This window comes from Psammomys obesus, unplaced genomic scaffold (assembly GCF_907164565.1).
Source record: "Psammomys obesus unplaced genomic scaffold, mPsaObe1.curated_primary_1811, whole genome shotgun sequence".
In the NCBI taxonomy this organism is placed as follows: domain Eukaryota; kingdom Metazoa; phylum Chordata; class Mammalia; order Rodentia; family Muridae; genus Psammomys; species Psammomys obesus.
Genome location: NW_026585504.1, coordinates 32,229,838 through 32,243,642, shown reverse-complemented (window position 1 = coordinate 32,243,642; position 13,805 = coordinate 32,229,838). Strand labels below are relative to the sequence as shown.

The 13,805-nt window shown below is 37.3% G+C and overlaps 1 protein-coding gene across 1 annotated transcript in view; it reads right to left on the bottom strand.

Moving 5' to 3' along the window:
* Window positions 1-13,805, bottom strand: part of Trim44 (tripartite motif containing 44) — a 109,263-nt gene that overhangs the window by 79,962 nt on the left and 15,496 nt on the right. The window contains exon 2 of the mRNA XM_055599792.1: window positions 11,733-11,810. Coding sequence (XP_055455767.1) covers window positions 11,733-11,810 — 78 coding nt within the window. The remainder of the gene's footprint in view (window positions 1-11,732; window positions 11,811-13,805) is intronic.

The window sequence follows — 13,805 nt, the reverse complement described above, 5'->3', positions numbered from 1 at the left end:
GGGGAGGATCATGCAAGCCATCCCTGAGTATCCAGCCAACCCTCCCTACCAGTTATATAAACTTTTCTCCTAAGAACATATGGCCTTTGGATCTCTGGGAAGGGTTAGAATATATAAGTAGGGAATGATGTGGGAAAGAGGTTCCATCTATGCAGCTATGAGGAAGCTACCACCCTTCCTGGATGCTACTGTAAGGTCACCTGTACTTCTTGTCCATAACTCCTCACCCACTGCTATGCAAGTAAGTCTAATAAACTAACTGGTTCCCCTGGATGAACTCTGCTGGAATTGTAACTTGGTTTTGTCACTGGATCTTAGGAAAAGGGGCAGACATCGTCCATGTCTCTCTTCAAGGGAAAAATTTTTAGCAACAACTGTATATCTAAGAACAAAGAACCATAGTGCTCATTAACAAACATGGTTTTCAGGTCCCAAAGGCTGTGATAGCAGATGTTCATTCATTGTTTTATATCTCCTCAAAAGTCTCCATCTTGAGGCCTACAGTTGTAAGTCTGTGATATGGTGCTAGCCTGGCATATACAAAGTCCCCAGTTCACTCTCTCCAGCACCAAAAATTAAACTTTCCATTTTCAGAATATTAGTTATAACACAATATGATTAATCCTACTCTAGAGATGAAACTGAAGTATATTAAGTGACAGATAGATAACAGGTGCTGTGCTACATGGACCAGGCCTTCTGACTCTTACTATAAGAGGAAGAAAATCATGTCATGCTTGATATAAATATTTTGCCCTGAAAATCTAAATAAACTCTACATTAGTATGTACTTGTATAGATAAAATGTCAATAATATCCAAAAGATACTACATAAAAATCATAAAGAGAAAACTTACCAGCATCATAAGCTCTGTGTCCTTTCCTAAGTTACTTTATTTCCTCAATTTTTATATATTTTAGCCCTTTAGGTAAATGCTTAGACAAGTAGAGGATAGGCGTTATCCTCAAATTTTATACCTACATAGCCCATACCTACATATAGACTACAGTACACTGAGAGTTGTACTTTGAATACTTAGTTTTAAGTTATCAAAAAAAGCATCTTTCTGTTGAATATACTATAATTTTATTTCTTGAAAGGTTTAGCTTATCCGAAAAAGGCTCTTAAGTCTAGCTGGTTTTATCACTATTATCAGAGAAGAGTTTTATGTGTAGGTTCCCAGGCTCCTAAATTAAATGTCAAATACAATCCTACATTCACAACATGAAGCATGACTTCTATGCAGGAGTCTGGACAGCTCAGCTCCCCTCTCCCTATTAGATGTGTAATCAGCCCTGCAAGCATTCAGCAGAGCAGATTATCAAGTCGAAAGGAGCAAGGGCAGACATGACTATGAATTGGTTTTATTAAGCTATTTAATGCTCAGTCCCTTTGTTTTCTAACAATGCTCCAGCTGACCCAATGACTCAAAAATCATTGTCACCTTACTTGTAAAATGCTTACAATGTATGTAGAAGTTCATTATGATTTTGGGGTCCCAATAAGGAACCCCAGTCAAAGGGTTAAGCTGCGGGGGAAATAAGAGAAAGCTGGAAAGTCTTAGGTGCATTTACTTTAAAGTGGGGATACACTGCCTGGTGTGACCCTTAAATGAAACATAACAGTGTTTTCTTTTAATTTGGTACCAGGAAGTTCGGCTAACTAGAGAACCTAGTCCAGAACAGATGCTATGCAGTGGATTTTTGTTCCTATCAGAAATACCTATCTACAGCTCCACACACCTATATATCTGCCTTGACTTGCATGAGCAGAGAACTACAGCCATAGAAGGCCCACAAGGTGAGCCTGCCAGCCACACCAAGAGATCCCAACTATGAGATTTTTAACTCACTTTATTTGCATATCATTATCACTCAGAGATATCGATGATCCTTAAAACCTATAATCTGTAGGTATCACCAAGCTGAGAAGTACTAATTGATAAATATAAAATCTAGTTATTTGTAAGTAGATGACTTATTTTTCTCAGAAAGGATTGGAAGGGTCTCCTCAATTCTGAAGGGAAGTAGCTGTCCCCAAATCCATTTGTCCCCCTTTAAAAGAGGTTTCTCAGGACTAGAAGTAGTAGTAGCCACCATTAGTAGGATGTCATACTAAGTACTTTATCTCATATATCCTTCCCTACAATCTATAAAGTATATTCTATTAACCCCTACTTCACAGATAAAAACTCAAAAATCAAAAAGCTGAGCACAGGATTTGCCCAAGCTTGTACAGCTACCCATGCTATAGCTATTCTTGGGATTCGAGCTGATTCTAGAAGTCTGAGCTCTGAATAACTGTAATATATACGCTACTTCTCCATGTCAAAGGTAAACATCAGGGTTTCTGACCATCATCCCTGTCTAAAGAAGGAAAAGAAAAGTACTACTACATGGCTAACACTTTAAGTGAAGGATGGAGCAAAGCTTCCCCCAGAACTTATTGAGATATAAAATTATTATATCTCAATATAAGTCCACAGGTCTTATAATTCATTCATTAAAGTGAGATGGAGGGCTGGGGAGATGGCTCAGAGGTTAAGAGCAATGGCTGCTCTTCCAGAGGTGCTGAGTTCAGTTCCCAGCAATCACATGGTGGTTCACAACCATCTATAATGCTATCTGGTTTCTTCTTCTGGCATGCAGGTGTACATGCAGTCAGACATTGTATTCATAATAAATAAATATTTTTTTTAAAAAGTGAGCTGGGCATGGTGATACATGCCTTTAATCTCAGCACTCAAAAGGCAGAAATATGTGGATTCAGGAGGCAGTATGTAGATTTCTGTGAGTTTAGGCCAGTCTGGTCTACATAGTGAGTTCTAGGACAGCCAGGAATATGTACAGAGAACCTGTCTTTTAAAAAAGCAAAAATTAGTGTACAGTTAGCGTTTTTATATTCAGGTAATTAGTATATCTGGAATTATGGAACTACATTACCATTCATCTCAGCCCTTTTGTCATCCCTCAAAAAACACGGTGCTTGTAAGTTGCCACCACTGCCCCTCCCCACAGCCCTAGAAAACACTAAGTCTGGTTTCTGTTTCTGTGTATTTGCCCAACCTCAGCTTTTATATAAATAGAATCATACAATATTAGGTCTTCTATGAATAACTTTTCAAAAGCTTATTTAAGCGATATATCCCTATATGTCAGGGATATGATATTCCAAAATATAACTGTTGGAGAGTAGGATAGGTTACTCCAAAATAAACTCATTATTAGATTACTGAGTTGACTTTGTTGATACTATTATTTTCCTATGTAGACAAAACTCATTACGTAGCCCAGGCTGATGCTACATTCACATCAATCCTCTTGCCTCAGTCCTTGAGTAATGAAATGAGAAGCACACTTTCCCATTTCCAGCACTGACTTGTGATGATTTAACACAAAATAACCTTACCCTTCGTGAGAGAAATTCACAATGAAAATATCTATCTAAGGGCATCTTCTGTATAGAAAGTGAAGGTTTCTAAATCACCAATGTATGTGCACCACGCACAGCCTCTCCATCTTTATTTACCACTCTGTTTTGTGTATATCCTAGAAATGGCATCTATTTCAATGGTATTCACACCTCAACTCATGCCTAATTACTGGGTTATATATGCAAATACACTTATATTTCTTTTTTCTTCTGCTAATCTATTTCTGTTAAGAGTTTCTCAATTATGAACTCTGAATAGTAAAGAAAAAATTATTTTTTTCCCTTACATAATATTTCCAAGGGTACTTAATGGTATGGCCTATATTACTACTTTGTTTTTCATTGCTAAATAATACTTTACTGTATCTGTAACACACTTTATCCATTCATCAATGAAGAACATGGGGGCTGTTTCTACTTTCTAGACAGAATGACTAATGCTGCCGTGAAGATAAGAATGTATGTTTTTATGTTCATCTGCTTTTATTTCTCTTAAATATTTTTGAGTCCCTAACAACAAAGCTGCTGGATAATATAATAACTCAATGATTAGCCATTAGAGGGGCTGAAACTATTTACAAATGTGGCTGCACCATTCCACATACCAGTCATGAAAGCATGAGGGTTGCAATTTCTCTACACTCACATACTAAAGAACACTGCAGAGCTATCAGTCTCCCCTGTCTTGTTACACCTGGCTCATAAGTCTTAACTTGTTGATTCTGTGTTTTCAACTATGAAGGGAGAGGACTGGAACAGAAGGCCATTTTTACAAGTGAGTACTCTTCAGTCAGTATATAAAAGATATATTGACAGTAAGGATAGTGATGCAATAAAGTGGGTGGTGTGTGACTAGGAATACAACTTTTCATTACATTTTCACTATTCCTGAATAACTTTGAATACAACTGTCATGTTTAGCAAAATACAAACAAAACAAAACAACAATAAACACTGCACAGAATATGTTCATGACATGAAAAACCTAAGGACTTTATTAAGTAAAATTCCTTTTTGACAGCAAAGGCAAATTGGCTTTCATGATTCTAGTACCCCAAACTAGGGTTCAAGGATCAACGTTTATTCAAATGATAAAAATGTATGCACTTATAAAGGCTGTTAGGTATAAAGGTCAGAAAACAAAACTACATATATAGTGTGTATATATATATATATATATATATATATATATATATATATATATATATATATATGTTTACACACACAGACACACAGGAAAAAAAAAAAGACTGAAAGGCAAAGCATAGAAGTATAGTAGCATCCTATATTTTAACATCTTAATGTCACTGACTTATACCTTGGAATGGTCTAAGCAGATCTCAGAACTACCACTGAATTATGTGAAATAGCTGAGACTAAAGAATGTGTGTTAATAAAAACCCTAAGCTTTATAAACCACTATGGGCAATGGAAGAATAAGTAGAGATGTTTTTTTTTTTCCTTTATTCTTTTCTGTATTTTTCAAAATATCTACAGAGAACTCACATTAGAAACAAGAAGAAAGAAGTTTCCTTTGGCATTGATAAAGGCAAGAGTATAAGGAAGAAGTGAAAGAGACTCATTTTCCCCTTTGTACTCTCTGAGTGACTATAGGAGATAAAAGGGTAACAACTGTTTCTGAGTGGTTCCAATGCTAAAAGTTAGAGCTGGCCTCAGAAAGGAGTAGTAATTTTCCCAACTGCTGTGCTCCACCAATCAAATCAATTAGCTGAAGCTCTGCCTCAGTTAGTCAAAGCTAGATCCTCTAGATGTTATGGCGCTTTGCCATCGTTCCACACTGTCTTTTAGAAAAGGCCATCTAGAGGGCTGGAGAGATGGCTCAGAGGTTAAGAGCACTGGCTGTACATCCAACAGTCTTGAGTTCAATTCCCAGCATCCACATGGTGGCTCACAACCATCTATAATGAGATCTGGTGTCCTCTTCTGGCATGCAGGCACATCAGAATACTATATAAATAATAAATAAAAAACATTTAAAAAAGAAAAGACCATTTGCTAATTCTGGTGCTCTGGGACTGTGGTCACCTTGGCTGAAGGATCCCCATAAGGGAAGAGGATAGAAGATGTGAGGAAAAGTAATCTAATTATGGCCTTAATGAAACAGGTGACAGTTAACCTGCATCCATAGCCTGTATCTGCTTGTTACAGATTTCCACACAGAGTGGGGGTGAAGAACATGGAGTAAGACAAACCAAAAGTTAAGTCCTTAGCCACGTGTGGTGCTATATGATATTAGTGGCAGCACTAGGACTAGCACTACGTAAGGGGATCTCTGTGAGTCTAAAGCCACCCTGGTCTACATAGTTGAGTTCCAAGATAGCCAGGGTTATATAAAGAGAACCTGATTCAACTAAAAAAGAAAAAAAAGTTAAGTTCTGGTGCTTCATCTACTAGCAAGCTACTTAAGTCCTTTAAGTTTCCAACTGCTCATTCATAAAATGGACAGATTCTTTATTTCATGGGTGTTGTAACAGAGGATATATATCGATTATTGTGTGTCAAGAGCCATGTTAGTAAAGGATTGAGGTTGCAAAACAAAATAAACATGACTTATACCTGCCAAGATTTCCTACTTACAGCTTTTTAAATAAGAGATACAGAAACAGGTCACTAATTCACAGAACTCCTTAATCAAAGGAGCACACTCACATGCAGTATTTGATAGCTGAGCTCAAGTCTTTAATTCAGCTGGTGGAATAAATACTGCCCAATAATGTTTCTGTCTTGGTGCAAGACAAGCAACAGGATGAAGTCTGGCTTGACTCTTGTGAAGAACAGAATATTAACAAGAAGAATTCAAATTAGGTTTTGATTAACCATTATGATTTTTAAACACAAAACCTGTAATTCTAATTAGCACTGAAGGGCAGACTAGGTTATGTTCTATGACAATGGTATCAGTTATGAAAAAAATGATCATAAAGTTCTTGTAATTACAAAATATAAGAAAGCCATCCTTTGATCAAGCTAACAAATTTCATGATGCTAGACAGTATTTTTGCCTTCATTCTTTAGTGAGACTATCTTTAGAGGCTTGTAACAAGAAAAAAGTGGCTATGCTTTAGACCTGAGTGGTATGACCAGATCCCACATCTGCTCCACTTCAATCAGACAGAAGAATGTAAACTGCTTTGATAGAGTTTCCAGGTGCTCCCATCTTTAAAACTAACTTCTAGAAAGGAGAACTATAATGGCTAGAGAGATGGCTAAAGGCACTGGTTGCTTCATCAGATGATGTGTGTTCAATTCCAAGTACCCACCAGATTGATCAAAGCCACCTAGTCCCAGGGGACCTAACAACCTCTTCTGGTCTCTGTGGGTGCCAGGTACACAAGCGGTAAACAGACAAAACACACAAAATAAATTTTAAAAATAAAAAAAGGGAGGCTAGAGAAATCGTTCAGTGGTTAAGAACACTGGTGGCTATTGCAGAGGTCCTAAGATCAATTTCCAGCAACCACATGGTGGCTCACAACCACCTGTAATGAGATATGATGCCCTCTTCTAGTGTGCAGAAAATAGAACACTCATATACATAAAACAAATAAATTTTTCAAAAATAGAAAATAAAAAAAGATTACTATGAATTAGGGACACTGCCTTTAAATGTCTGCTTTAAGAACACTAGTTAAAGGAAACAATGAAAAGCATATTCTGAAGGGAAGAAAAGTAATCTACACAAAACAGAGAAAGTACCTTGATGCTTGTCATACAAGGTTAGTTTGACTGAGATTACTATGTTATGCTTTTTGTGCAGTGCTTTCTCAAACTATGAAGTTACTCAAGAAAGCTGCTAATATAAAAGAATTAAGTTTAACTTTCTTGCAGGCCCAGTGCTCCCCCATCCTGCTACAGATATGCACCTATATGAGTGTATCTTTTTGTTTTGCTTTATTCTGCATTTGAAACAGGGTCTCACTCAGGATGGCCCTGCTTCAGTCTCGTAAGTACTGAGCTAACAGGCCTAAGGCATCACTCTCAGATGGACATCTTTTATTTCACTAAAGCTGAGCAGAAACATAAGAAATCTACATGCAAACAAACAAGCAAAACAAAAGACAAACAGTTAAACCCTGCTTTGTGCAGCATGTTTCTGAGAGTTTGGCCAGAAAAGAAATTTTTGCAAACTGAATTATACCAAACATATCTGGACATGTGTATTATTTAAAAGGCAACTTCCCAGTAGCCATCTTTTACAAATTAAATGCTATTAAAAGCAATCTTTAAGCACAATATAGGAGATGCTAGAGACCTGAAGGCATGTAACCTTTAAAACAAGGTTCACCAAAATAACACACACATTCATAGCTTCCTCCAGTCTTGTATAATTTCTTACCCATCACTGGCTCTGATTCCTGTTCTCAAGGTCATTGCTAATGGCATGGGATGTTTCCTATGGTTCCTCTAGTTTTAGAACTCAGCCTATTCTTAGAACCATGGCACAGTCTTTAATTACCTTCCTGTTTTGACTCAACACCTCTGTTTACAATCTTTGAAGCCCTTTCCTTCTTCCTAACTTGGATATTTCTCTATGGAAATAAGACTATTATGCAGACCTGCTCTCTTATGCAGACCACACTGATTTTCCATCTCCCTTTTCCATACTTACTTCTTTGTTATTTCTGCTTAATTTATTTGTTTCCTAAGCCTAGATTTTTATATATTTCATTTTCTTTTTCAAATTTGAAAAACACTCAGTCTTACTTTTATGTGCCCTTCTATTTGAAGAAAGCAGAAAAACAAAACAAACAAATGAACAACAACAACAAAAAGGCAAAAGGAAAACAGTCCCAAGTTTAGCACAGTGGTTCTCATAGTCTGAGGCTCTGTCAGGCCACATCAACTAGATCTAAACTCTGGGGGCAGAGTTTAGAGCCCAGAACTCTATATTGTAATAAATCCTCTGAGTGATTTTTATGAACAATAAAATTTAAGAACACTTGATCTAGAAGAAAGGGTCTGACATGCTTTGAATAAAATGAAGTGTTCTAGTAGTTTCCCTTTCTCTTTCCGTGAAAGGCTTACATTTGCACTTCCTAGTCCTCATGCATACATGAGAAAAGCCAGGAGAGGAACTCAAGTAAGAACTTGAAGCAGAGACCATAGATGACTGCTACTTGCTGACTTCCTTACAGCTTCATGCTTACCTAGCCTTCTCACACAGGACCACCTGCCTAGGTAGGTGGTACCCACAAGCAGGCTGGGCCCTGCAGCATCAATTAGCAGTAAGACAATCCCCTAAAGATAGGCTCACAGGCCAATTTGATTAAGGCAATTCCCTACTGGAGACTTTCCTAGGATGACACCAGACTACATCAAGTTGACATTTAAAGTGAACTAGGACATGAATCACATCAATAAGAATAACTAATATTCTATTTGTCAACACTGAAGAATGTCTAGAGTATTCTGCATAATGAAAAAAGCAACATAAAACCATAGGCATAGTATAATTTTTGTAAAAAATTTAAAATCCAAAAATATCCAGGTTATATATTTAACCTGTCAATAGATATAACTTATTTGGGAGGAATTCATTCAGTTACAACTTTCCTTCTATCTATAAGCATATATTGTTTTATAATTATAGAAAATAGCTAATCTAGGCATCTTCCATTGCTCTTTAGCAAAACATACACTTAAAAGTGAACTCACAGGCTGGAGAGATGTCTCAGCTCTTCCAGAGGACCTGAGTTGATTCCCAGAACCCACATGGTAGCTCACAAACCACCTGTAACCCCAGTGCCTCCATGAGCATGGCAAACATGGAGTTCACAGACATACTTGTAGAAAGAATCCCAAATCAATCAATCAATCAATCAATCAGTCAGTCAGTCAGTCAGTCAATCAATCAATCAATAATTTCTGGGATGTGTTCAGCCTGTAGTAGACTTATCCTCTGGACTAAGCAAGCTCTGTAATGCTTTATTTGTTCTAGAGGAAGTGAGACAGAGACAGTGCTCAGTCCCCTGAGTCAATCACTGTATATAAAGCAGCCATGTCCCGAAATGACAGGTCATAAAGCCTGAGTTAGTTTGTCCTTAAACAGGTCAATCCAAAAAGAGTATGATAGGGTACTAAGGTTAATAGGAGAGACAGAAAACTTGAGGATACTTTTGGAAGATAACAACTGATTTCTGAGAACTTTTTTTTTTTTTCAGTTTAAATTATTAAAAGTGGCCTGGTTTTCTTCCTCCTTACTGATCTGGCAGTCACACCTCACTTACGTTCACCTTTCTCAAGCCAGTTCCATGTATACTCAAGCAAAGTAGCAGACTAATAGGGGCTTGGAGATAAAAGGGTGGACAATGTATGCACCTAACACCTAAGATCAAGTCAGGCCCTTACAACCATCTTTTAACTTACATTAGGGCAGTGGTTCTCAACCTTTCAAATGCTACAACCCTTCAAATGAGGTTCCTCATGTTGTGGTGATCCTTAACCATAAAATAATTTTCATTGCTACTCCATAGCTGTAATTTTGATACTGTTATAAATCACTATGTAAATATCTGATGTGCAGGATATCTGATATTTGATCCCAGTGAAAGGGTCATTTGACCCCCAAAGGGTTTACAATCCACAGGTTGAGAACTACTACATTAGTGCACCCTTTTGGTGGATTCTTCTCATCTTTGGAAAGTTTCCAAAAGAAACACTATCTGTATTCATAATGGAGGCCAAAGCTCTTTACCTGTAACATCAGTCCTTCTTCACTGCTTTGCTAATCACAAACACAAATATATGGCAGCGATATAAAATATAAAATATAGTGGGTTTACTCCTGCACAGCTGTTAACCACAAAATTAAAGAAACTTATCAATGCGTTTTTCAGTTACTTTTAGTACTTAATTGGAAAAATTACTTATGCGGGGAGTCCTATTCTAGGTAAGAAAGTCATTAAAAGTTACACAACTTTTTTTCTTTTTCTTTCTTTTTTTTTTTTTTTTTTTGGTCTAGATGCTCACTACCACTAGAATCTTACACATTCAAGAGGAGATAGCACTAATGTCAGTATTTTCAGGGTTGTATGAAAAGCAAATTACTCATAGCTGCAGTTACCTTATAAAGAGCCCACTGCTATCAATGGCTCTGCTTTATTGGCGCTTTAGCTTAGAAAACAGGATAACAGAGCATGAAGATGAGATGCTTGGTTTGCAGTGTTAATTGAAGACAAGAGTAAAGGCACTAGAGTCATTTGACTCTTACCTCCACAACAGACCAGATTTGGAGCAAATTGCTCTACTTCTTTAAGCCTCATTGTCCTTAAAATAAAATAAACTGGGATAGGAACTACTTCACAGAAGTTTGTAGCAATCAAAAATATGGGAAAGGAGGAAGAATGGGGAGTTGTGTATATGAGGGATAAAGTTTTAGTTTGGGAAATGAAAACATACCAGCGGTAGACAATAATGGCTACATAGCACTGTAATGAACTTCATGACACTGAAATACACATTTTAAAATTAAAAATTCTGTCATATACTTTATCATAACTATCAAAGATCCATAATGTAGGACCTGGCTTCTCAGGTACTCATATTTGATAAATAATTTGTGAGGAAAAAAGAAAAAGGACAGACATAAAAATAAAAGCATGTTCCTTTCCCTACTTAACTATGAGAGGTCAACTGGTCCCAATACCAGGTAGTGCTACAGTGTCTCAGGAAGAAGGAGAAATGAATCTATTAGTTATAATACCTCCTGCACATTCAGCTCCCAGTCCACCATCTCCACCCTCAAACCCATTCTGGTTTGACAAGTCCCAGTATATGAATACTCTAGCTCCCCAAATCTTGCAAAGAATCTGGGGTGCTCAAATAATTTTCTAGACCACACTCCACATAATAAGGACAAAGACATGTTCAGGGGCAGCTACCTCCTGTAAGCCAGGGAAAGACAAGGCATATTAGTACTGTGCACCAAATGACTAGCTGTCCAGGGCCCAGAACTGGTTATGCTGATCAGTATCTCAGATCCCTTTAGCTAGATTCTAATGGACACAGAGGACAGAATTCTCAAAGGTCTGATAAGGAAAGATTAAAAATGCACTTCTCCGTAATTCAGAGAAAAACTATTAATTATTATGTGTTATAAATCAGAAAATGGGGAAAATACATGACTTCTCGGACATGTTAGAACACAGTTTTTGATGTAGAGGCTTAACTGGATTTAAATAGAAAGTACAGATAAGATGATCATTAACACTCCCTGGACTCAGAGCAAGAACAAATGCTTAAGGTGCTAATACCCAATTAATTCCAAAACAATACTTACTTTAGGATCTGAGCTTTTGAACTTTAACCTTTCCACCAACTCTATCATTGCCGCCTTCAGTCCGCCAGAATCTTTGCTCTAGGAGAAAAAAAACAAAGAGTCACTAGGTAGCATATGTTCTCTCAAACACAAAGAGTATTTTAGGGGACAGGACAGTGAAACAGAAAGCAAATTTGTCTTCTTATCAGACAAGAGGACTAAACAACTAAGAAAGGCATGCTACCCCCTCTACCTTCTCCGTGGACAAGGAGGGTCAAAGCACAAATGACTCAAATGAAAATTAAACACAATTTGTAAGCTGGGTGTGGTAGCACTTCTCTTTAGTCCCAGCACTCAGGAAGCAGACAGACAGGGTGAACTCTCTTGAGTATGAAACCAGCCTAGTCTACATAGAGTTCCAAGTCAGCTAGACTTGCAAGGAAAGGAGGGGGAGTGAATGAGTGAGTGAGGGAGAGGGAGAGGGGGGAAAAAAGGGAGGGAGAAAGAGAGAAAAAGAGAGAGTGTGTCTTATGCTTCCTACCCATCCCCAACTAGGTCTTTGAAATCTAGTTTTTATTCCTACAGCCCAATTCAATTTGGACTACACACACTTCATGTTACACGTGGCTAGTAACCACTGTAGAAGCCAGCACAGAATGTAGGCCTTTACTGTCTAGTTTCAAATGTCAACTATATCACGAGTTGTGTCATTAGACAAGTCATCTTACCTCCTGTATCTCTATAGCCAGAATAGTACATGTTCATACAGCTAAGACAGATAATTGTGTTCATCTATGCCAAGATAGTCAGAACAGGACCTAGCACTAAGTAAAAAGAATGAAACATATATACATTTATTTATTTATCTATTTATTTATCTATCTATCTATCTATTTATTTATTTATTATTTTTGTCCATTTTCTTTGTGATGCTCTGAGTTCCTCAAAAGCTAGAACTATTTTTTTTAATGTCTGTATCTCTTAAACCCTGCATCAAGGAGGCGGTGCTTTACCAGAGCCAGAATAATGGCTCGGCAGGTAAAGGCACTGCCACTCCAATGGTTTGAAGCCTGATGACCTGAGCTCAATTCCTGGAACCCACACAAAGGGGGAGGGAGAGAACTGATTTTACAAATTTGTTCTCTTATCTTCACACATGCACTGTGGCATGCATGCCTACAAATATTTTCTCTTTAAAATTGTTAAGACATACAAGGTAGTGGTAAAAACAAAGGTATAAAATGTTCACTGAAAGAAATTAACAACTGAATATGAAATCTTAAGAAAAATGTTCTCATAATTCATGCATGTAACAAAATCTATAGTCAAAAGAACTAATTTATTTTCTTATCTCAGAAATTCTGAGATAGGACAGGACTACCTATGCTACCAGTAAAGAAACAAGCATAAAGACAATGGCTGTCATTTTTATAGGAAAAGGGTCAATTAGTAATAGGAATAAACAAATACTACAAAAAAATCAGTTACTAAAAATCAGCTTCAAGAGCAGTCATAGGACCATCTCCAAATCTACAAAGCCAATTCAATTCCTTCCAAACAAGAAATACCCTGTAAGACTCCATTTTATAAGTTACAATATACTAAAGGCTGTCTCCCCCACTAACTACCTTCCATTCCAGAGACAAGAGAAAGGTTTAGTATCATGTGACCATGCCCCAGCATTTGCCTTAAATGTGTTCTCTGAACAAAACACAGATCACATTTCCATTCTAACTGTGGTTCTAAAGTTTAGTAATTTCTATTTTTTAAACCGTTTCTCTACTCCTTTAAGCCTTTAATCTCTATGGTCTTGTATCTGACAGCTGGGAACAGGAATCTAAAAGTCACATACCAGGAAGGGTGAAACCTTAGTACCTAAAAACCTAAAAACGGGTTAAGTTGCCAGACACAATCCTGCTTTTTACACGATAATCAGACAAAAAAAAAAAAAAAAAAAAAGCCTGTCTGGTGATATCATCCCTCTAACCTATTCTCATTGGCTGAACAAGCAGGTCACTTGTTCCTGAAAAGCTCTCCCCAACCCCCAACACACACACACACACACACACACACACACACACACACACACACACA